Here is a 22,965-nt window from a genome sequence, read left to right on the forward strand (position 1 = left end):
AACAATGCAGATGGCTCTGGAAGGGGAGGAGGAGAGAGGAGCATTAGTGCATATTTGTTAACAGATCTATTGTATTACGTTGCTGCGCATCCGTCAGTGTAAAATAAAATCTCCTTATGTTATATCCTTTTAAATGGTGTTTAAATATTTCCTGACGACGCAATCCGCTCCAGCGTTTGCCCTTGGTGCAGCTTTCCATTAACCTTGTTGTGGAGATTAAACCTAAAACTGTGCTTTTGGAGGGGCCTCAATTACGGAGTGAGGCCCGGTGACCTCGATATACAGCCACATCTGGACACGCTTTGTCTCTCTATCCGATTTAGAAAGTTCAGCAAACTATAGAATACATCTATTAGCAAACTGACAGTCTCACATAATTAGGCTGTCCTCTCTCTCAAATTAAAGGCAAAGAGGGGTTAAAACCTCTCAACTATAAATGATATAGTGAAGTACGCAGTTTACAGACATCCGGGATAGTCAATGAATTTAGTTGCATCAAATATGTAAGAAGAAGAAAAAAGGCGGAGATTAAACTCAAAGTGTCTTTCCCTCATCGCTAACTTTTTCAATATTTTTGTTGTTTGTAGTGTATCTATATAAATCCTTCCATTCCCTAAATGGTAAAATTCTCTTTTTTATTATTTTCAAAATAGTATCTCTGTGTCATGGATACAAAAAAATAATAAGGCCCAGGAAGGCTCAGGTTCCTTCTTCTAGTGAAGGGTTGACTCAGTGATGAAACTGGAAAGAGATTTTGGGGTTTTTTTCTTCCTTCACCTAAATACTAAATAGTTATCTTAAATTGTAAATACCTTTTATAATGTATTTGATTGTATCCTTGGAAAAGGCAGGAAGGATTCAGAAGCAGTGGTTACTATTCATTCTTGGTTTTGCAAAGTTAATGTTGCCATTGGCCCTGACTGTTTCAGTTGCACGTGATGGTAATCCAAGTATTTTTTTAAAATATATTTTATTGATTTTTCACAGAGAGGAAGAGAGAGGGATAGAGAGTTAGAAACATCAGTGAGAGAGAATCATCAATCAGCTGCCTCTTGCACACCCCCTACTGGGGATGTGCCCACAACCAAGGTACATGCCCTTGACCGGAATCGAACCCGGGACCTTTCAGTCTGCAGTCTGACGCTCTATCCACTGAGCCAAACCGGTCCCGGCCCAAGTATTTCATTAGTGGGTTTTTGTTTGGTTAGTTGTCTTGTTTTGTTTTGTTGTATAGCAATCTGTTCTCCATTGTAACACGTGGTCTTTCTCTGTGGAGGGGAGGACGTGGTCATCAGCCGCTCCAAATACATGCCCTTCTGGCTGGGAAACTGCCCAACTCCAGATTGAAAAATACTGGGGAACGATGCTGATTGGTCCATCTTGGCGCATTCCTGCAACTTTAGGGCCAAAGAGGCAGGATCTACGTTCTAGAATAAAGCGGAAAGAAAAATATAGCCCATGAGGAAATTATTATGAGCCTGAGTACCAACCCAATTTAGTTCATTTGTTAAATTTACCAATATTTGACTCTTACTGCCCATAAAGCCTGTCTTACTTGGATATTTTTATGAATGCAGTTTGTAACTATATATCCTTGAAAGTCATCCAACTCTGTCTGCCTGTGTTCTTTCTTTCCTGTGAGCCTGTAAGTTGCACTATGGTATGAAATGGTTACCCAAGTTTATCCCCATTTTGTAGGTAAAGAAATAGGGCGTCAGCAGACTTACCTGATTTGCCTGCATTCATGAAGTTGGTCGTTGATGCAGCCAGGACTAGGATTTTGGCGCTGTGATCATTTTCTGACTCCCAAGTCACAACTCTCAACGACATAAATTTAAAGTGGAGGAAGGATGGGAAATTCCCTGACATTGTGATACTCAGTGGTGTCAAAATATTAACACACCATTTATGTCTTCATCACATCATCAGTGTATCCTTAAAGACAACTCATCAATTAAAATGTCTCATTTCAAGGTGAGCTTTAATCTTCTAAGTTTCAAGCAAGCCTGCGGATTTTAAATGGGGACCGTGTGACATTGTGCCCGCATGCATTGAGGAGATCAGTAGAAAGCTATTGGTCTGAATCATGTGTGGTCTTGAGAGTAGAAATGAGCCATGTCTTCAGCGTCAGTAATGAAAAGTTACATGTGGAAACGGGGGTTTGTATGGCTACCTGCTGCACGACCTCACATCTTCCTTGTTTCAGTTAACCACCACGGACATGAAAGAATAATACACCCTTTTAATCCACTCACAGAAACAGTGGTTTGCTGGATCTGCCATGAGAAAACTTCAGGCTGGGTGGCTTAGGTAACAGGAATTTATTTTCTCTCCATCTTGGGGACTGGAAGTCCCAGATCAAGGTGTCAGCGAGTTTGGCTCCTCCGGAGGCCTCTCTCCTTGGCTTGCAGATGGCCAGCTTCTGGCCACGTCCTCACATGTCTGCCCGCTCTGAGTGTGCCTCCCTGGTGTCTGTGTGTCCAGCTTCCCTCCTCTTGGAAGGACACTGGAATTTGTCCTTAGGAGGAAAAATCAGAGTAGGATCCACACCAAAGGCCTTGATTTAATTTAATCACCTCTTCAAAAACCCTGTCTCCAAATGCAGCCCACTTTCGGAGGTACTGGGGGTTAGGGGTTCCACATAGGAGTTTTGGGGGGATACTCTTAGACTTAACAGTAGGTGTTCTTTGCAATGACTGCCTATAGCTATGTGCCAACGTAGTAAAAATTAAACCTTTCCTTGTTTGTTTGTTCCTTTTGGAGAATAATGCCTCAAGAATATTAGAACAGAATATTTTCACGAATGCTGATTTGTGGCTCTTTCATTCATTAACTGACCCACCCACCCATTATTCATAGACCGTTCTTGTGCACTCTGAAACGGGGGCAATATATTGGTGCTCCAGTAAGGAGTCGTCTGGTGCTGTGGGACCTGTGTGGGCTTCCGGTTCCCTCTCTGTGTTCCCGTTTCTCACATCAGTGAACATCCTCGGCCAAAATTATTGGTTGACTCGGTTGTTTTTTTCCACTAGACTGTGAGTGCTTTGAGGGTATTCTCTCCTGAAGACATGGGAGGGTGTGTACACATAGAACAACAGCCAAACAAAGATTGTTTTCACGATGAAGGACTGAAGGCCTCATTTTCCCCCCAGTTATTATAAAACTAGACATTGTGTGGAGGATTTATCAGAATACCAATTGGTATTTAGAGGGATGTTTGAGACAGTAATTTGTCTGAGACTGGCAGCCAAACCTAAGTTGATTAGTAACAGAAGTGACATGTGACCCAGTGCTTGCCATCCATTGGGTACACATTTTCTTCCTATTTCTCTATATGGCACAAGTATTAAGACTATTGCAAAGCTCATAAGCACATAATTTATGCTAAACCCGTGAGAGGGGCCATCCATGGCTACAAATATTACTCATTTCATGCTATTAAAATTTGTAAACAATGATGAATTATTTTTCACATTTACAATCATGATGTAATTAAATCCAATGGAATAACAACCAAAATATCAGTACCTATTTAAACATAAAATCGTTGTTTTTACTATGAGTTGGAAATTTTGGATGAGTGTTAGAGAATGACTGAAGATTCAGACATAGCCTTGTTTGTTAAAAACCTCATCCCTGTATTTACTGTACTTCCCAGTTACATTCAAAGCTAGAATGGTAGAAAAAAAGTTTGGGCCAAAAAAAAAAAAAAAATCTTAAAATTCCAATAGCTTTTAGGGAAGTTTGTTTCCTACATCCCAACTTTTAAAGGCTATTTTGCAAAGATGCTATTCTTGTATTGCCCTCTCTACATTTTTCTGCCCTGTTGTGGAAATATATACATGTCCAGCAACTCCCAGGGAAATACTAACAAATTTGCAAATATTTGAATATTTATCACTTGTGGGAAGATTAGAAAGTCACTTTCTGGCCCTTGTTGTAGCTCTGCTATGCAAAAGCCAAGAGGATATAGCCCATAAATTCTATTAGCTCAGAACTCTGGGTGTCAAAAATATACTATATAGATAATATTAGGAGATTTCTCCCTCACTGAATGACTGCTATAAAGTTAAACTTGATTTTCAAAATATAAATCAAATGAATGTTTTCTGTAAAGCTACAGACCTGTAGTGTCAACTGAACTTCCACAGACCTTTGCGCATTCATTTCTCAAATTCAGCATGTATAGAATTCCTGAAAATCTGAGCATTTGTGGAGCTAATAGTAAAATATTAATGCTAATATACATTATTTTCAATTTTGTGTCTCTTAAGTAGTTTGGCGCCAATATCTTCATTGTAATTTGTTATTAATGAGTGAAACTTGATCTCTTCTTGAAATAAGTTCTTTTTTACAAGTATCAGCTCAGACCCCATCTTAGGAGATAAACTATAATTTGTAATTTTGCACAAAAATTCTCAAATCATCTGCCATCTTATGTCGTAAGCAGTATAAATTAAAGTGGCTTAGAATCATTGGTATGTACTACATATCTATACCCTATAAGCCACAATATCTCTGAAGTTTGGGAGACATAAACCATAGCACAGTGTCATTCAAAAGACATAGCTGAAATTATCTTGTACACAGGTTATTATCTGCTATATCTCAGCATAGAAAATACATGGCAGATGCCCAACAACTATTTGTGGAGTGAATAAGTAAATAAATGACATAAAAGCTATGTCTGAATGTGAGTTGTGAGCATTCATAAAATTTAAAAGCCAGTTACTGACTATTCTATCTTTCATTGTCTAAAAGCAAGGAAAGGTAAGTGGTAGAGGAGGTGTGTGTGTGTGTGTGTGTGTGTGTGTGTGTGTGTGTCAGTCAGAGGAAGGGGAGGAAAGAGGGAGAGAGAAAGAAGGGTAATCCTATATAATAAAAGGATAATATGCAAATTGACCCTAATAGTGGAATGACCGAGCATGACCGGTCACTACGATGCACACTGACCACCAGAGGGCAGAGGCTCAATGCAGGAGCTTCCCATTGGTGGTCAGTACACTCCTACAGGGGAGTTCTGCTCAGCCACAAGCCAGACAGATGGCTGCCAGCTCAGTGGTGGTGGCGGGAGCCCCTTCCGACTCCTGGGCAGTGCTAGGATGTCTTGACTGCAGCTTAGACCCATTCAGCCATCAGTTGGACATTCCCCGAGGGCCCCAGGCTGCCAGAGGGATGTCTGATTGCCATCTTAGGCCCGATCCTCTGAGAGTAAACCTAAGCTGGCAGGTGGACATCCCCCGAGGGGACCCACATTGTGAGAGGGTGCAAGCCGGGCTGAGGGACCCCCTGAGTGCATGAATTTTTATGCACCAGGCCTTGAATATTATCATAAAAGCAACCAAGAAAAAAAAATCATGGGCTCAATGTGCTATAATTTATTATAAATTGGGTGTTGGGGTTACTCAGGAATCCAGACTGGAAGACATCTGGCTAAGAGTGCTGTCGGCCTAAGGAGTTTGGCAGGGAAGCCTTTGTTCTCAGCAGCCAAAGAAGGGGAGAGAACAGGGAGGAAGCATAGTTCATCATTAGCACAATGACAGCAGTAGTACTCCTTTCCCCTCCAAACTAGTGATTGTCAGCTCCTAGCTGGTTGGGCTCCACAGCATGTGCCACCAGCTACTATCTTGATAGAGGCACCAGGTCTTCATTTGCGTATAGTTAGTTTTCTTGTTGCAATATTATTATTATTTTTTTTAATATTCAACCATCAGGTGTGTCCAAAGTATAAAGTAAAGTAAGGGGATACCTATGAGACCAAGAATTCTTAATCTCATGCCAACACCTGTTTGGCTCAATGGATAGAGTGTCGGTCTGCGGACTGAAAGGTCTCGGGTTCGATTCTGGTCGGGGGCATGTACCTTGGTTGCAGGCACATCCCTAGTACAGGGTGTGCAAGAGGCAGCTGATCGACGATTCTCTCTCATCAATGTTTCTAACTCTCTATCCCTCTCTCTTCCTCTCTGTAAAAAATCAATAAAATATATATATATATTTTTAAAATTCTTACTCTCAGAGAGCCAATAGTTCTGTGGGTACTCGTGATTGGTGTAAGGATGCTCACAAGAGAGACTTGTATGTTATTTTTTTTGTTTTGTTTTTGTTTTTTAATGGCAGCTAAGTAAAGAACAAACTATGCCCACATTAAGGAGAATCAGGAGAGGCTCTGTGAATAATATACTCTCTGAACAAGGTTTTGATGAGAGGGGTATATGTGGATCTCCATGAGGCGGAAAACACTGTGAGCACGCACACACAAAAAGCGTGTTGAGTTGAGCCATCTAGTTTGGTTGCAGTGTTATAGAGAAGCACTTACGAGGGCAAAGTGAGTCCCTCTCTGCCGGGTAGTTTGAATGGACGGAACCGGATGTTGGTGAAAGGTAATTGCTCACCTGGTTAGAGAAAAGCCTAGTCCACCTTAAGGCTCCTATGAGGAGCAGAAGAATGGTGGTGTTCAGGCTAAACAAAGCCTCTGTTTTTTGTTGTTGTTGTTGTCGTTTGTTTTTTATTAATTATAAGGTCAGACCCTGAGTTTTATGGACCCAAAAGGCTGAGCAAGCGGCTGTGAAGCCAGGGCTGCACAAGGGCAGAGATGAACAACTTGACCTTCTGCCTGCTTTTGCTGGGGCCCATTGCTCTCCTGATGTCTGTGGAAAACACACCACCTACTAGGTCGACCACCCAGACTGTGCTCTCATTGAACCTAGAAGTCATTTTCAAGACGGAATTCCTAATGACAGAGGAGCTGTGTTCACTAGTGACCAAATTGTTCCAGCGTTTAGAATATATTTTTTATCACTGAAACCGGTTTGGTTCAGTGGGTAGAGCATCAGTCTGCAGACTGAAGGGTCCCAGGTTCGATTCCAGCCAAAGGCATGTACATTGGTTGCGGGCACATCCCCAGTAGGGGGTGTGCAAGAAGCAGCTGATCGATGCTTCTCTCTCATCAATGTTTCTAGCTTCTATCTCTCTCCCTTCCTACCTGTAGAAAATAAATAAAATAAAATAAAAAATCCTCTTTATAAAATATATTTTTTTTATTGATTTCAGAGAGGAAGGAAGAGGGAGAGAGAGAAAAACATCAATGATGAGAAAGAATCAGTGATTGCCTCCTGCACTCTGCCTATTGGGGATCCATCCTAAAACCGAGGCATGTACCCTGACCTGGAATTGAACCATGGTTCACATAGGTTGACACTCAACCACTAAGACACACTGGCCTACATTTTTAACACCCAGGTGATGACTCCTGGAAAGAGGACAAAATCAGGAAGAAGCTCTATTTTTTATTTGGAAGTTGTTAGAAAAACGACTTGATAAGTGTGCATTAGATCATAAAGAAGCAAGAACTGCCAAGGGAGACACCAATAAGAAGACATACATTTCTCAGTTTACACCACGAGTTAAAAGAAAATCATTGCCTACTTATTGGTTCATTTTGTAAATTGAGATCAATGAAATTCTCCGAACAACTGCATGAAATCAATCGCAAAACAGCATATAATTCACGACCAGTATTGTAAATTATAGTCTGCTCGACAGTAATCGGTGAGGTTCCCATGCGCTGGGGTGCATTTCCGTGTAACACGTCTCAGGATGATGCCTGTGGATCCATTTCTGATGCTTATCAGAGCGATCTGTTCTTCCCTGTCCACAGCTTTCTCTGTCTGATCTTATGCAAACGATGCAATCAGGCAAATGGAAAACAAGATGGTTTTGTTAAGGGACTTGATGAATAGTGGCTGTATGTTTTCAGGGTCTCCCCCCACCCCCAGCCCCTCCAGTGGCTCCGCTCAGATCTGTGTACATACCTGCAATTGTTGGAATCCATTGATCCATCACCTTGCCCTTGAAGGGCCTGATCACACTGTGGAGACATATTATCAAATCAGTTACTGTTCTATACCTCTTGGCTTTCACCTGAACTTGGGGGTTTTGCTTAGGGCTTCACCCCCAAAAAATGCCTTAGTCCTGCTTCCCTTGGAACCACGTTTTCACTTTTTCACATTAACCCTTTTAAAAAAGAACCACCCGGTTCAGTTGTTCCTTTTTCACCTAGCTACCCTCCTCCCCCAACCTGAAAACTCCTCTTTTCTTGCCAAGTTTTCCTTCCTCTTTTCCTCACCATCGACTCTTCTTCCACCGAGGGCTCCCCAGTCCAGCCACCTGTGCCGCCCCCTCTAACATGTATCATGTGAGTCTCCCTCTAACATGTATCATCCCCTTCTTTTGTTCATGCCTCATTATTCAAAGGACACGAGTGACACTTCATCTTCTTATGGAAATACATGAAGAATAATCCACTTCGGGGTGGACAGCGCAGGCATAAAAATGACTCGGAAGTCAAAAAAGCTATTTAATCAGACTGGCTTTCTTTGTAGTGTTGAGTCTATAGTTTTCAAATTTTCAGAATCCAAAGGAAATCCTCAGTTCCTATTGCATCAGATTTCCCTTAAGGATGTTTTGTGAATTAATTCGTTTTGTAAAAAATCCAATGGGAGGAACATTTTAATTCTGCATAGGATTGGAAATCTTGGGTGTGGTTAACAAAAGCATGAATAAAGGGCAGAATGCTCATGAAGCATTTATAAGTCTCAGTCAATAAGACATAACTATATCTATATTTCTATGAATACCTGTAGTTTTAATTCTGTAACCCGACTTCATATATCTGATGTTACTCTGACAGTCCCTCTCAGGGTCCGTCCCTCCAGTCCCTTGAAGGTGTGAAAGTTTACAGGGTCCTAGATAGTTTTTGGTATTTGGGTGTGGCCATTCATGATCTTCATCCTCTGTGCAAAGCGGTCACTACTGAGATCCCCCCTCAGATCTATCGGTCTCTCCATTGCTTCCGTATCACTCTTGGGGAATTGACCCCTCAGCAGAGCTTTCTATGGCCCTGCCCTACTGCACACTCCAAGATCTTTTTTTTTTTCTGGCTCTGTCTGCTGCCTGGGACTCTAACTTGGAACCTGGCATTACAGCCCCTCGTCCCAAGATCCTGCACATCCCTGTCTCCTTCATTCTTCCCTCCTTCATTCCATCTGGGATGTCTGACGTGGAGATCTGTGCCCTTTGTGTTTCTCCGAGTGCCCTCCCTTTGGCCCTATGTAGAGGGGTTACCTTGTTCTTCCTGCTTTCTGACCAGTCCCATTCTGTTTCACGTGTAGTTCCTATTTTATAGGTAAAGTCTGACTTTATAATTTAATGGGTGGACATTCAGAGGAGAATGTAACTGAGGGAAAGGTATGGGGTGAGTGGTAAGGAAGAGCAGAAGGGGAAAAACATGTTGATATTTATGACACCATATTGATCTTGACCCCATGGCACGGATTCCAAATATTACAGAGGTTCAGAAAGAGCTAAACCTGAGGACTTCAATTTGAGACCTCACTTGGATCCTCCAGATTTGCCCAAACCATGGAAGGAGAAAAAAAAATAAAGAGGTCAGCACAACGAAGAAAGAAACAAGGGAGTAAGACAGTTATTGCCAAGGAGGGCCAAGGGTCCAGTTTACATTGGGAAACACAGAAATGTAATAGACTTTTCAGCACATTCAGCAATGTTTCTCAGTCACACTGCACAGATATGAGAAGGTGATGTGGGAAGATTTCTCCCAGGCCAGGGACTGAGGTAGCAGATACAGAAGAGCATTGAGGAGGTGAAGTACTCTAGAGACCTGAAACATTCTTTTGAAATGAGTCATTAGAGATCATGGCAAGGGAAGTTCAAATGTTGTGAGTACTCTGGAAATGAGAGACTGAGTGGTGGCAAAAGAGGGACTGCATTAACGTGACAAATGGAAGGGGTGGGAGGGCCGACCACAGTCTGTGGTCAGATAGGCTGGGTTTTAAATTAAGAGTCTTGAAAATGATTCCAGAGATGGTCAGGTAGTGAGCCTCACCATGCTGAATGGTGAAGGGCATTCCATGTGAGGAAGTGGAAGAGGAGCCAGATTCGGGGATGAGTCATTGCTGAGGATGTTGGAGTTGCCAAAAAGGTAAAGAAAAAAAGGGGCGAGTTATGATTGAAAAAGAAACCAAGCCAATGCTGAAGTCATTGAGGAAAGAGAAGTATGACATAGGAGGTGTCATAGTGCCAACTGGGTCCTGGGCATACACTTTCTTAAATATTGAATTGAATTGATAAACTACAGCTGTGTTTTCTCCATCTATACATGTATACCTTAGAAAAATTGAAAATATATGTAATAAAAAAATAATCAGCCATGTGTCCTCACTCTGAGAGAACCACTATTAACATTTGGTGAACCTTTAGCTCCTGTTTGTTTTTTGGTTAATCCTCCCCTAAGGATATTTTTTCCAGTGATTTTTAGGGGGAATGTAAGGGAAGGAGAGGAGAGAGAGCAACATCTATGTGTGAGAGAGAGAGAGGCATCAATTGGTTATCTCCGACATACTCCCTAATCAGGGCTGGGGATTGAACCTGCAACCCAGGTACATGCAGTCCAGCCAGGTACATGCCCTTGATGAGGAGTTGAACCTATGACCCTGTGAATGAATGCACCGGTGTTTTAACCACTGAGCCCATTAGCTGGGGCTCCTGCTTTGTTTTGTTTGTTTTGTTTTGTGTGTGTGTCTTTTATGAAGCATTTGTGTTTGAGAATTCTTTTTAGGAATTAAGACAAGCACAGAAATATGACTGATGTTTACATCTTGGTCAAGTGGACAGGACTGTGGTGAGATTCATTCAGTGAAATAACTGAGTACCTGTGAAAAAGGGGTACTGAGGGTATTTTAGAATTGGATTAGTAAATTACAGATTAGCTTACGCCAAGGCATTTATTCAAAACCTATAATGTGTCAAGCAGTATGCTAGGTACAGAAGATGCAAAATGAATGTAGCACCATTCCTGCCCTTTCAGAGCTCTCTCTGAGGGCTCTGGTAAACAGAATAAAAGTCCTATAAACAGATCCTGGTGTCAGCATTGTGGGCGCTGTGTTAAAGGTGTGTACAAACACCTTGGGAGGGAAGGGGAGGATAACAGCTCCATCTTGTGCCAGAGGTCACGGCAGGGTGTGTGTGGGCAGCTTAAGAAAGAAGCAAGCATTTGCACTGAGACTGGGCAGCTGGAAGGTCAAATACTAGTTGCTCAGGTGGGGAAGAAACGAAAGGAATTCAGCAAAAGGAATTACAAGTTCAAAGTCATCGTTACAAGCTCTGTATTTGAATTTCAAAAGCAATTCCCATTGTCTTCAAATATGCTTTAAAAATTATTTAAATGCCTCATTTATATTTTTAACAGAGTCACTGAACTAAGTCCAAACTCAGAAACCGATTTACCTGGCCAGGGACATTCGAGAAAGCAGTCAAACGTTCAAATGAAAAGTGAAGCCAAGAGTTTGACTGACACCTGTCTATTTAAAAATAGCCATCATATATTTAAGGGGCGAAACAGCCTCTGTTTTATTGGCATTGATTTTGATGGCTATGGATTTCTCACTTGAAGCTTTCCTTTCACAGCGGTAAGAAGTAGGGAGTGAGATCCTGGGAATAAAAAGTCTGATTGCAAATCCGTTCTTGTTTCCCCCATCCCCTAGATTTGGCAGTGTTCTCTGCCCACCAGTTTCTTCTGCGTGCGTGTACACGTGTGGGCTGCGCGAACAGCTCCCTGGTGATGTTGTACACGGCACAGCTGCCGCCAGAACACGTGAAGCCCCCGGTTCTGACCGTCCTGGATTCCAGAACTGTACACGCACAGTGAGTAGCAATATTGTTTGTCACGCGGGGCCTGGTGCAGGAATCCCAGCGAGTTCAATCAAGGGAAGGGCTTGTGACACAGAATTAATTTCATTGTGATTAAATGCATAGGAGTGATTAGTTCGGTGGTGCTGGGAGCCTTTGATTATCCCTTGCCAAGTTAATTTCCATTTTGTCTTTATGCAATCAGGCCGGGCTGTGTGTGTACACAGCCTCTGTGCAAACCTCGCCGAGGGGCAAACTGACCACTCACCCGACCGCCTTGAGCTTTTTAGATGAGAGGCATTGTTTGTGCTCGCCTGGAATTAGTATAAATGTACGTTTTCTTTTTGAGGGTAAACTGGGACCTTCATGTTCCTTTGCAGTTGAAGTCAGAAAGGATTTTTTTTTTTAGCTCTAGGCAACTTTGGATCATTTTTTATGCTAGTGGTTTTTATCCACTTCCTAGTACAAGAGGTACAAGGTATATTGCAGTACTGAGTTAAACCTCTCTTACCAGCAGTTATTACTGTTTATATTCATCTCTCTGTCTCAATTTCTCACGTATGAAAGAAGAGCTTGACTCAATACATTGAGATATTCATTCAAGCTGAACAACATTACTCATGTCAATCCCACATTATTTACCCCAAAGATTTCCCACTACTCCTAAGTATTTCTAAGTTTGCCGATTTCTGTCCATTCCATGACTTGCCCAGTTCATGCTCACGGACACATCGTAACCCTTGTGTGGAATGCGCTCTACTCTTCCTACCAAATCCATCATCCGTCAGTGACTCATTCATGCATCTGAGTCACATGACACCTCATTCGAGAAGTCTTACTGCACTACTCAACCTTTTCAATTCATAGCTTCCGTGTATTCTATAATTGCTTATTAACCATTCCATTCCAAGTACCCTTTTCAAGGCTGTTACGTCATTCTCTTTTCCTCTCTTTTCTATAAGTGCACAGATGTTTTACGTATCCCAGATTTTGTTCTTTGGCTTGAGTTCAAAAGAAAATGCTCACCTGAGCAGTGTTGCTTGATTGGTTGAGCATCAACCCATGAACCAGGAGATCACAATTTGATTCCTGGTCAAGGCACATGCCTGGATTGCAGGCTCAATCCCCATAGGGGTGCATGTAGGAGAAAACCAATTGATGATTATCTCTCATCATTGATGTTTCTATCTCTCTCTATTCCTTCCTATCTCTCTAAAAATAAAAGCAGTAAAAACATTTGAAAATACTTAAGAGTCAAATATTCAGACATTTTTGCATTATTATCTAATCTATAATAATAGAAGTGTATATGTTAATTAGACTGTATAACCTTTCAGACGAAGCCCAGGCTGCAAGGGAAGCCCGGGTCCTGGGTGCCAGAGGGAAGCCAGTGCTGGCAGCTGGGGGAAGGAAAGCCTACTCTTGCATGAATTTTGTGCATCGGGCCTCTAGTTAAAATTATAAGTAACTAGAGAACAGGCATTAGGCCTTATTTTCTTTATATCATTCAGAATACACATTTAATAACTATTTGGTTGTTGTTTTTGAAATGAATTGCTTTGAGTGTTCAGGGTGTATTTTTACTGTGGCCTAAATCAAGGTTCATACCTGCCCTGTAGAGGTTGTGCCCATCAGGCCTGACTTAGAGGAATGAGGATAATCATGTGTACTTTCTGAGCCTAGGTGGACACAGCCAGGAAGACTAAATGGAATTCTGGAGCGCTATCTATTATATATTTCAAATCACACGCATGATTTTACCATCTGGGATGTCATCTATAACAGTACAGAGCTTTTACAGAACCATACCCTGCAATACCTGTTGCCTGGCACCAAATATCTTGTCAAGCTCGGAGTAAGTTTGCTTTATTTTATCACTTTCTTTGCCCCCTTCCTGTTCCTGCTGCTTCCTTCCCTTTATCCCATCTTCTCTCCCTCCCTCACTTAAGAAAACAAAACCAAACTCAAAAAACCTTCATGTATCGCTATTCCCTCTGTAAACTCACTTCACATCCTAAATGTGAATGATGTTGATCTAATACATTTATTTCATATTATGCAAAATGATAGAATAATAATCTAAGTCAGTCGGTTTTCCAAATCTAATTTACAATAATCAGAAATTATTTTTTTTATTATTTGCAGAACGTCATAATTGTTGAGGGCTTTTTCCAAAATTCCTGGATTAATAGAGTTATTTTCCCATGGAACTTAATTCATTTTATTCATTTGAAAAACAATGCACAGTATGAAAATGTAGGTCTTATATTTTTAATGAAGGTTTCAATGATCCCCTGATATTCTTGATCATTATTATATTTCAGTTTATATCAAACTTCTACCTCAAAAGGACTATCACGTAATAAAACCCTAGAACCAACATAGTTTAGAGATTTCTCTAGACAGACAATAGCCTTTTTCTTTTTTTTCATGCAAAATTGCACTTTTATGCAAAGGTCTTTTAAAAGACCTTGATATTACCGTGGAATTTATTCCTTTTGTTTTTTGATGAAATATAATCTTTTTTAAGTTTAATAGCACATCTGAAAATAACTGAATATAAACATGAGATTGTCCCTATTTGTTTTAAACGCACTCTTCATTTTATAGCAATACCTATATAAGGATATTTGCTTTGATAAATGCCATAGAAAATATTCCGCTCTTGATTATGAATAAATTTACATTTATGTAGACACTGTGTATGCATTCATTTTACTTAACATGCTCTTGAATGCTCTAAATATTATACCAAGAGAGAATAAACTACATTCAACCATTGCTAAGTGCCTGACCTGACACCATAAAACAAGGGCAATCAGACAATGTTCAGAGCACTGTCCGCACTGACTCTGGCTGCCTAGATGTTCCATATGCCAGGCGGGCTGATGACCTACAGCCTTCATTACTTAGTTCATCACCCACTGTGTTAGAAGCACACTACCTGGATTTTCAGAGGCAAATCCACAAATCCACCCTATTTTCAAAAGAGTAGTCATATCAGCATCTGGAAACTTCTCTACTACTTGAAAGCAACCGGAATTGTTAAACTCTTGGTTTTTATCAGGAGACAAATGACACGAAACAGGTCTACTCTCAAACCTGTGCAATTGATGGAACCCACCTGAGTCTCTCTGTGTTTTATGAATCTGTAATACCTTGAAAAATAAACAACACTACACTGTGATTCCACTCCCCTGAGTTTCCATTCTGGTTTTGCCACCAACTGTGTGGCCTAAGGCAGATTTACTTAACTGCACTAAGTTTGATGTTTTTCAAGCCTAGAATTAGGATTTTTGAACTAAATGCTTTTTTAATGTCTCTTTAAGTCCCAATTTTCTATGATGCTAAAAAGGTGACCCCCATACAATATTCTGTGGAGTCAGATGACATCTGTCAGCCTCTGAATCATGTTGGTGCAAGATTGTAAAGATGTGGAAGTCTTCCCTAACTCTTTTAGGGAAATACATTTGCTCAGATTATTTTTTATTTCACTATGACATATGTTCAGGAAGTGTACTCAACTTAAAGGTTTGTTTTTTTAACTCAACTTTGTTAACAAGTAAATGCAATGAACCAGAATATTGGGTTTATCTTGGTTAATTAAGGGATTATCATATATTTCACAGTTTCGACATCATAACTGGCTTTCAAGCTGGTTAGGTTAGTAGATGGTGATCCATCCTCTCACCCAAGTGCAGCTGCCATCATAGATCATCTTAACACATTGACTATGTATCCCACAATGCCTGTAAGCAGGAGTTAGAATACAGACAAATGCATGGGAGTGGGAACAGCTTTGATTCACTTTAAACTCAGAGCAAGTGAGTCACTTCACTTGGTTTCATTTGATTTTCCTTGTTGACTGGATTATAAACTTGAATGCTAGAGACTGTGTCTTTCAAAATCCTGTGTGCAGAGTCAAGCACAGTGCCTGGTGGAATCTGAAAGCTCAGTGAATGGTTCTTGGGTGAATGAACACTGAGCACATTGATTTCATAAAGAATCTGGGGCGTCTGTCATAAATTAATTTGCTGTAAAACGTCAGAATTGGGGACTATGCGATTTCAAACATGTTCATTCCACTAGAAGAAACGGCACACTGTGTTGTTACACTGGAGAAATGGTGTCCTGAAGTGTGGTTGTCCCTAATACAAACAGTGCCAGCAATTAAAGAAGATAGCGAGACACACAAGATATGTATGGTCTGATAATTTTTATATTATAGCTAGACATTGCCTCTTGATGAACATTGAGTGTTACATATATTTCCTGTAAGGATTATTGGAAGTGACTCTTGGAAATGACCTTTTAAAAAGACATTTGTAGGTAATCTGGCCTTGCTCTTTTTCTTTGTACTTTATTATATACCACTTTATTAACATCCTGAGAACCTACTTATTTGGAAACAGGTGATTGGAAAGAGAAGGCTAGTTTTGGATATTCCTAATAGGCATGCTTTCAAAAACAGTTGATGTACTTTTATTAGTCACACATTCCATTACACCAAAAGTGAATCCCTTGTTTGGTCAGAAGTTACTCATGACTCCAGGGTAGTATCATGACTTTGCATTTTATTAAATGGCTATAACTAATGAATGCTGTAGGAGATGGAAAAAGACCACCTTATTTTAATGGCTCAGAGGCTTTCAAAGACTTTGCCATTTCAAAAAGGCATCTTTAGTCAACCCCACTATTTTGTTTAGATTTTCCAAACCAGAATTGTAGTGAACATTCAGTTGCATTGAACACAGTGGTGCTGGTGGGTCAAACCAGATGCTGATGGGTCCCATTTCATTGAGATGATATCAGTTATTAGATCATTTGGGATGCAACCTTAAGAGCATGTATTTCCCTATAAATGGCAACGAGCTAGTGTACTGCACTCTCTCCACACCTCCAAATGCCTGCCACAACAATGTGGGGAAAATCCAAAACATTGTGCAGGTAATTCTGTCATTTCAGCAGCCCCTTGATAAATTCTGCTTCATTCATTTACAAGAAAAATGACCTCAGGAACTCTCTAGCTCCTTATGAAGTTCTCTGTCACATTACTTTGTCATGGATCTTCCCTGACACCCCAAAGAACAGTCCTCCCAAACCAAGAGGCTGTCTTTGTTTACCCCAGAAGGCACCCCAAAATTCTCAACACCAAGTACATTTCCATTCACACTCTGTTTTTAAAAACACATGGTCTGATGTCCCATAATGCAGTGTTTCTTTGGGGAGAGTTCACAGGGGGAAAACCTGAGGTTATGGCTGAGAAAAAGTACAGTGACAAGTAGCTGGTCGGAATTAAACCCCATGGAGGAAGGAGCTTAACAATAAGATGCTGCAACCTTTCCCCCCTCCCCAGGCAGAACTCGAGGAGAAGATGGGTTTCTCTCCTTCTGGGGATTGGAAAGAAGGCTCTTTGGCCACTTTCCCATGATGATCCCACTGTCCCCAGTGGCCTCCATTCTGGCCACGTTTTCTGGTGGATGTTCAGCAAGCTGGAAATGTTTGAATCTTCCTGTTTCCACTGTTCGGATTGCTCTTGGGCTCCCTGTGGCATGTCCTCCAGTTTTGAGTCGGGGTTTGTCCACAATGTCCGTTGACCCTTCTTTGTTTGCAAAGAAATCTGTTCTCGGGAGGAGAATGGCCTCTCTCTTCCATACATATGCACACGCCACAGCTGAGCATTAGAGGCAGCCCAGCGACGTTAATTAGGTCCCCAATCTCAATGCAGTCCCATGCCCCCCCCCCCCCCCCCCCCCCCCCCCCCCCCGCTTAGCCCCCTGAACCTGGTTGCCACTGCTGAGAGAGTTCCCTGAAAACCTGGGCTCACTGTCGTATTTTCACCTTAGCGCACGAGGTAGCTCTCCTTGTCCATTGGCCATATACTGTCATTTATACCTGTAATAAATTGTTTGCGATGATTTCGTAAATATTAAACTTCACTATTAAAAAAATCTCTAAAAATCAGCCACCTTTCTCCTGTCTTCAGGGACCAGGATAGTGTCTGCTTTCAGTATCAAAGGTCATTCCCTCATTATCAAACTGAAAAGCAGGCCCAGGCCGAAACCGGTTTGGCTCAGTGGTAGAGCGTAGGTCTGCGGACTGAAAGGTCCCGGGTTCGATTCCGGTCAAGGGCATGAACCTTGGTTGCGGGCACATCCCCAGTAGGGGGTGTGCAAGAGGCCGCTGGTCGATGTTTCTCTCTCATCGACGTTTCTAGCTCTCTATCTCCCTTCCTCTCTGTAAAAAATCAATTAAATATATTGAAGAGCAGGCCCAGGCCCAAAGGATACAGGCATATTTTAACCGTTTATATTAGTAATATCTACCTTCCATGAAAAGGAACCAAATGTCTGCTTTTTTACATTGTCCTATGATTCTTTTCTTCCTTTTCTTTCTTATTTAGTAACATTTAGTGCATTCTGGAAAGATCCTTACATTTCATCGTGCAAATATCAGTTGGAACCTAGAGAGACGCTGCACAAAGCTTAAGTGCAGTTCTCGGATATCCGTGTTATTTGTGTAAAGATAGAGTTGCTAACATTTGCCAGCAAATTCAGTCTAGAAATCTCCTGTGTCTGTCTCAGTTTCCTGCAGAAATGCTTACCCAGCAACTTGGGCAGTGAAGATACTTTCCTAATACTCTTATTAAACGTTAATTTGGGGGTGATTTGGAATTTATCATGAAAGTGCACTCAGATGTTTCCTTTCATTTCTGGCTTTAGTGGTACCTTATTAGGCGGTGTGTGTGGTGGGAGGGGGGTCCCGTGACCCTTTTAAGTTTGTCATCCGGGTAACAAATCCCATTTTCTGGGGCGCATAAGTAGTGATTTGACCCTGTAAGCCAGTAAGCTGCTGCTCAACAGTGCCTTTGCTACTGATTTATGAGAAATATTTGATTTTTTGATTTTTGTAAATCAAATGTTGTATTTGATTCCACGGTTCTACTCTAAATATATTGGTTCACCCTGTAGTAATGTGGAACACATTATTTTGTGGGATAAAGCTTTATTTCAAAGAATCCTCAGAACTCATGGTACGAATTCCTTTTCTTCAATGTCCTGCTAAACTTTTGGGACGCAGAGTAAAATGTGCTTTCCCCCCCACCCCCATTTCCGTTCGTTCAGGCTTGCACAGGAGGAGGGTGCACAGTGAGTGAGTCCAGTGAGGCCTGGACGGAGAACTGCTCACCGGAAGGCGTGGCAGCCCCCACAGTGGACTCCTACTCCCCCCACTCCTTCAACATCTCCTGGACGGAGCCCCAGCATCCGAACGGTGAGTGAATGAACTCCTTTAGCCTGCAGTCAGAAGGATGATTAGCAAAGGTAAATGAATAGTCCGAATGGCAGCGTATACACGGAGCTTAATTTTTAATGATCATCTTAGCACATAAAGTCCCTGAGATAGCATCTTCGCCTGTAGTTGCGAGATCGTGGTTTTCGGGCTGACACACGATTTTAGTGGCTCAAAAGTGCTCCCTTTTGATAGTTCCTGTGTACTGCATCTTCCTGTTAGCATGTTCCCGGAGAGGTGAGGAGAACCAGCGAGAATTCCCGAAGAAGGCCCCTGTGACATTGCCATTGTGTTTGCAATGACTTACTGTTTTCAGCAGTCATTCATTCTCTCTGGAGAGAGAAGCAGAGAGGCAGAAAGTTCATGCACACATTGCATTTCAAACTGCTTTTGATTCAATAAGTTTATCTTAACAGAGATCACTAGGACCTCCATGTTTTTAATATATTTATAAATACTTCATTGTGCTGTTTTTCAACAATGCATACATTAAATAGATGTTTACATTTACACTTGCCTCGGGCGAAAGAGACTGTATATGTTTCTAAGTGGTAGACACACCTTTGAGTAATTTAGAGAGTTGTTAGCCAGTTAAAGTTTGCTAGAATAAAATCTTATTATAAGGAGTTTTTGTAATAACTGGGCATGGAAATTGCTTGACTTACTGATGGACAATGTTGTTATGTTTCACACAGCTTAGGGTCATTGTACCCAACCACAGAAGCTTATATATCATCACATTTTGTTCCTCCTTAAGATAAATATCAAGTAGACTTTTAAGCTCATAGAAACTGTTGCAAGTTAACTCATTACTGAACATTGAAATGGCCTCTTTGAGCCTAGACAAAAATAATGAAAGAAAAAAGTGCAATTTCATTAGTTTGTCTTATGTTTATTATGATATTAATTATTCCCATTATCTCATTTTAATTAAATTTTTGGCAAATGCAGTAGATATATTGGAAGTAGTGGAGAGAGCTTTACTACTCAGAGTGAGTAGTTATCTCTGCTAGTGAAGTTATTCCTGCACTATTACAAATTTTCTAATAAAAATAAATGGATGTCTATTTGATACTTACATTAAACAGTGAAAAAATCTTGTCATACTTCATGCTCCACAAAGAAATCTAGTCCACGGGTGGCAATGGGAATATTAATGATTTATTCCAGTTGGAGTGCTGTTAACTGCTGTGATATGATTTGCCTGGTGAGCACTTGCCTTTATGCCAGTGGCTAGTTGCAGCTAGCTTGCTGGCTACATTCGGAATCGTAAGTTGAATAGAGAAATACTTCCTGTGTTTCACAGAATCGTTACGTACAGTTTTGTGCATTTAAAAGCATTTTTAAGATGTACTCATTGAACAATAAGATTTTGGGGGACTTGGGGATGTGTATTAACACTTTCATCACATTTCATCTCATCAGAAACTTACAATGTTTCTTATGGGAAAATTATTAGATACTTGAAAAGTAATCATTTCATTACACTCTATTTTCTTCTCTTCTCTAATTCTCTCTTTACTTTCCCCAAATTTACCAGCATTTGCTGTCTGCTGCCCATTGCCTCGAGAGGGTTGATCTGATTATTGGAAACATTCCATTGACTTGGTCATCAAAATGCGGGTGACTATTTAATATACCCCTCTATGCCCTATCTCTAGGCTCTAACTCAGGTTGAGACCTTGGCGGGGTACTAGGTGTGAGTGGGTGGGCATTAAGCAGCATTGAATGCATTCATGTTTGCTGAAGATAGAGACATTAATAAAATGGTAATTGTGTTGCTGGGAGAGGCATATACATACACAATCATACAACACACACAAGTGCACGTTTACAGCGCATCTCATAGATGTGTAACTGAGGGGGGGTGATCTCCCAGGTGAGGGAAGGCACCCCCCACCCCGGCCTGCTGCAGCCTCCACGTGTGCTCTGGGAGGTCCAGGCCTCTGGCGTCAGCCTGCTCATTGGTTCATAGTCCAAAGAAAGGCCCCTCATGAGGCCAGGGGTCTTGGCTGCCTCCGTGTGAAAGGGTGTGTGGTTGCCACCATCAGGATGTGGTGATGTGAAGATGGGCGTGGTAAGAAAGGGACAAGGGAGTTGGGCCCTGTTAAGTTAGACAAGGGTCCCGGGGTCTCCAGCAAAGAAAGAGCAGTCAAGGAAACCACAGAAGCATTGTCATAAGCTAGCCTTCCGGGTTCATTTCCTGCTAATACAAATAATGACGTATAACTTGGTTGTCATCCGGTATTATGCCGACTTGAGCTAGGCAGACTTCAAGAGCAAGCAAAATGTTTATTTCCAGATACTAAGGCCTAAGCTTTGTGAGAATGAATTCATGGCTGTGTATCCAGAGAGTGGCAATATCAATAAGAACAGAAAAGTTTCAGGAAATTAATTATTTTTGCAGATTTAAAAATAGTACCATGAAGACAATTAATTCTATTAAAATAATTAGTTCCATTTTTTGAGTATGTGTATGTATGTGTGTGTGTGCATATATATATATATATATATATATATATATATATATATATATATATTCAGAGAAACCAATGGACTAGAAATCTTTTTATGCACATCCAATATATGCTATCTTGAGGACACTGAGAGTGATAGAGAAAGTAAATACATTTTTATAACCTAGGAGCATGAAGGTGTACATGTAAATATTAAGTACTCCCCTCATGCAAAAAAAAGATTTGATTTCCTGTGAACATAAATAGTAATAGTAATAGCAATAACAATAGCTGCCATTTATAGCTATGTGCCAGACACTTAACTCTCATCAGCAGCCCATAAAATAGGTATTGTTATTTCCACATTCAAATGTGGAAACTCCAGTTTATAAATACTAACCAACTTAATTATCAAGACAAGACAACAAATTAAGTAGGATTGTAAAACAAACAAGATGTGAATGACTCAAAAATTCATGGTTTTACTCATTTCTGTATACATCCACTTTTCATGGAAATGATCATAATACAGATTTCCATCTAGTTATGTGAAAATATATGTTTTTGTTACTTTGACTTGTTCTCGTGCTAATATTTAATATTCCTAAGATCTCTATTTTGATTTTTCTCTGGTTTTCAAGAAATAACTGTATTTTTTTTAAAGAAACTTTTATTTTGAAATGCATTTATTTTTAAGAAGTCACAATGTGCTTCTGTTGCCTTTCCTGGAAAAGCCCTGTTTTTAATGGGAGACGTGGTAATGGCATTCAGCGAATCACTTAGGAAGCTGCCTGACAGTTGGGAGCACACCCCGTGTAACTTTTATGAAACACCTCGCTCCGTTTGTCAGGTAGAATTTCCCCAGCACACTCTCTCTTAGATTACGCCAATTCCATTTTTAGGAGAGCATAACAGTAATAAGGCATCATTCCACAATGTGAGCGCTGTTCTCTTTTTTCCCTGTTAATTGAAGGATCAACTATTCACACAGGGACATATCTGCCACATTCAATCATCATCGGAGCTCAGTTGATATTCACATCGCCATGCTGTCCTGGGGAAAAAAACACAAAAACAAATGTGTTTGGAGCCTCGCTATGCACTAGGCATGTTATTTTTATGACACACTAAAGCTTCACCGTTTAATTCTTACAGTAAACAGGATTCCTCCGTTTAAACAGAGATATCTCCTATTAAATTTACATCGCGTCATACTTGAGTTGCGCCTCCTTGGTTCTGTGTGACAGCCTATTGAGCACCTTAGGAAATGCAATTTGACGTGACACGAGGAAGAGGCCCACGGATCTCTATCCCAGTGGATGCCCTCTGTGGACAATTATGATTCCACTTCCCTACGAAAATTAAACACCTTAAAAATTCGACCGTTATGGAAAGAGAAGATACACTTGAAAATGCTCACACCAGGCAACCAGTGGGAATTGGGTGTTCATTTTATGGATTATCCATTAAAGAAACAGTTTATCGAATAGGATTGGATAACCCCATCCCCTTA

At 40.9% G+C, this 22,965-nt stretch overlaps 1 protein-coding gene across 1 annotated transcript in view; it reads left to right on the plus strand.

Annotated features, from left to right (window-relative positions):
* Nucleotides 1-22,965, plus strand: part of USH2A (usherin) — a 397,013-nt gene that overhangs the window by 186,415 nt on the left and 187,633 nt on the right. Inside the window, exons 32-34 of the mRNA XM_036453544.2 lie at nt 11,562-11,721; nt 13,390-13,561; nt 18,831-18,978. Coding sequence (XP_036309437.1) covers nt 11,562-11,721; nt 13,390-13,561; nt 18,831-18,978 — 480 coding nt within the window. The remainder of the gene's footprint in view (nt 1-11,561; nt 11,722-13,389; nt 13,562-18,830; nt 18,979-22,965) is intronic.

The sequence above is a fragment of the Pipistrellus kuhlii genome, unplaced genomic scaffold, assembly GCF_014108245.1.
Source record: "Pipistrellus kuhlii isolate mPipKuh1 unplaced genomic scaffold, mPipKuh1.p scaffold_m20_p_25, whole genome shotgun sequence".
Classification (NCBI taxonomy): Eukaryota; Metazoa; Chordata; class Mammalia; order Chiroptera; family Vespertilionidae; genus Pipistrellus; species Pipistrellus kuhlii.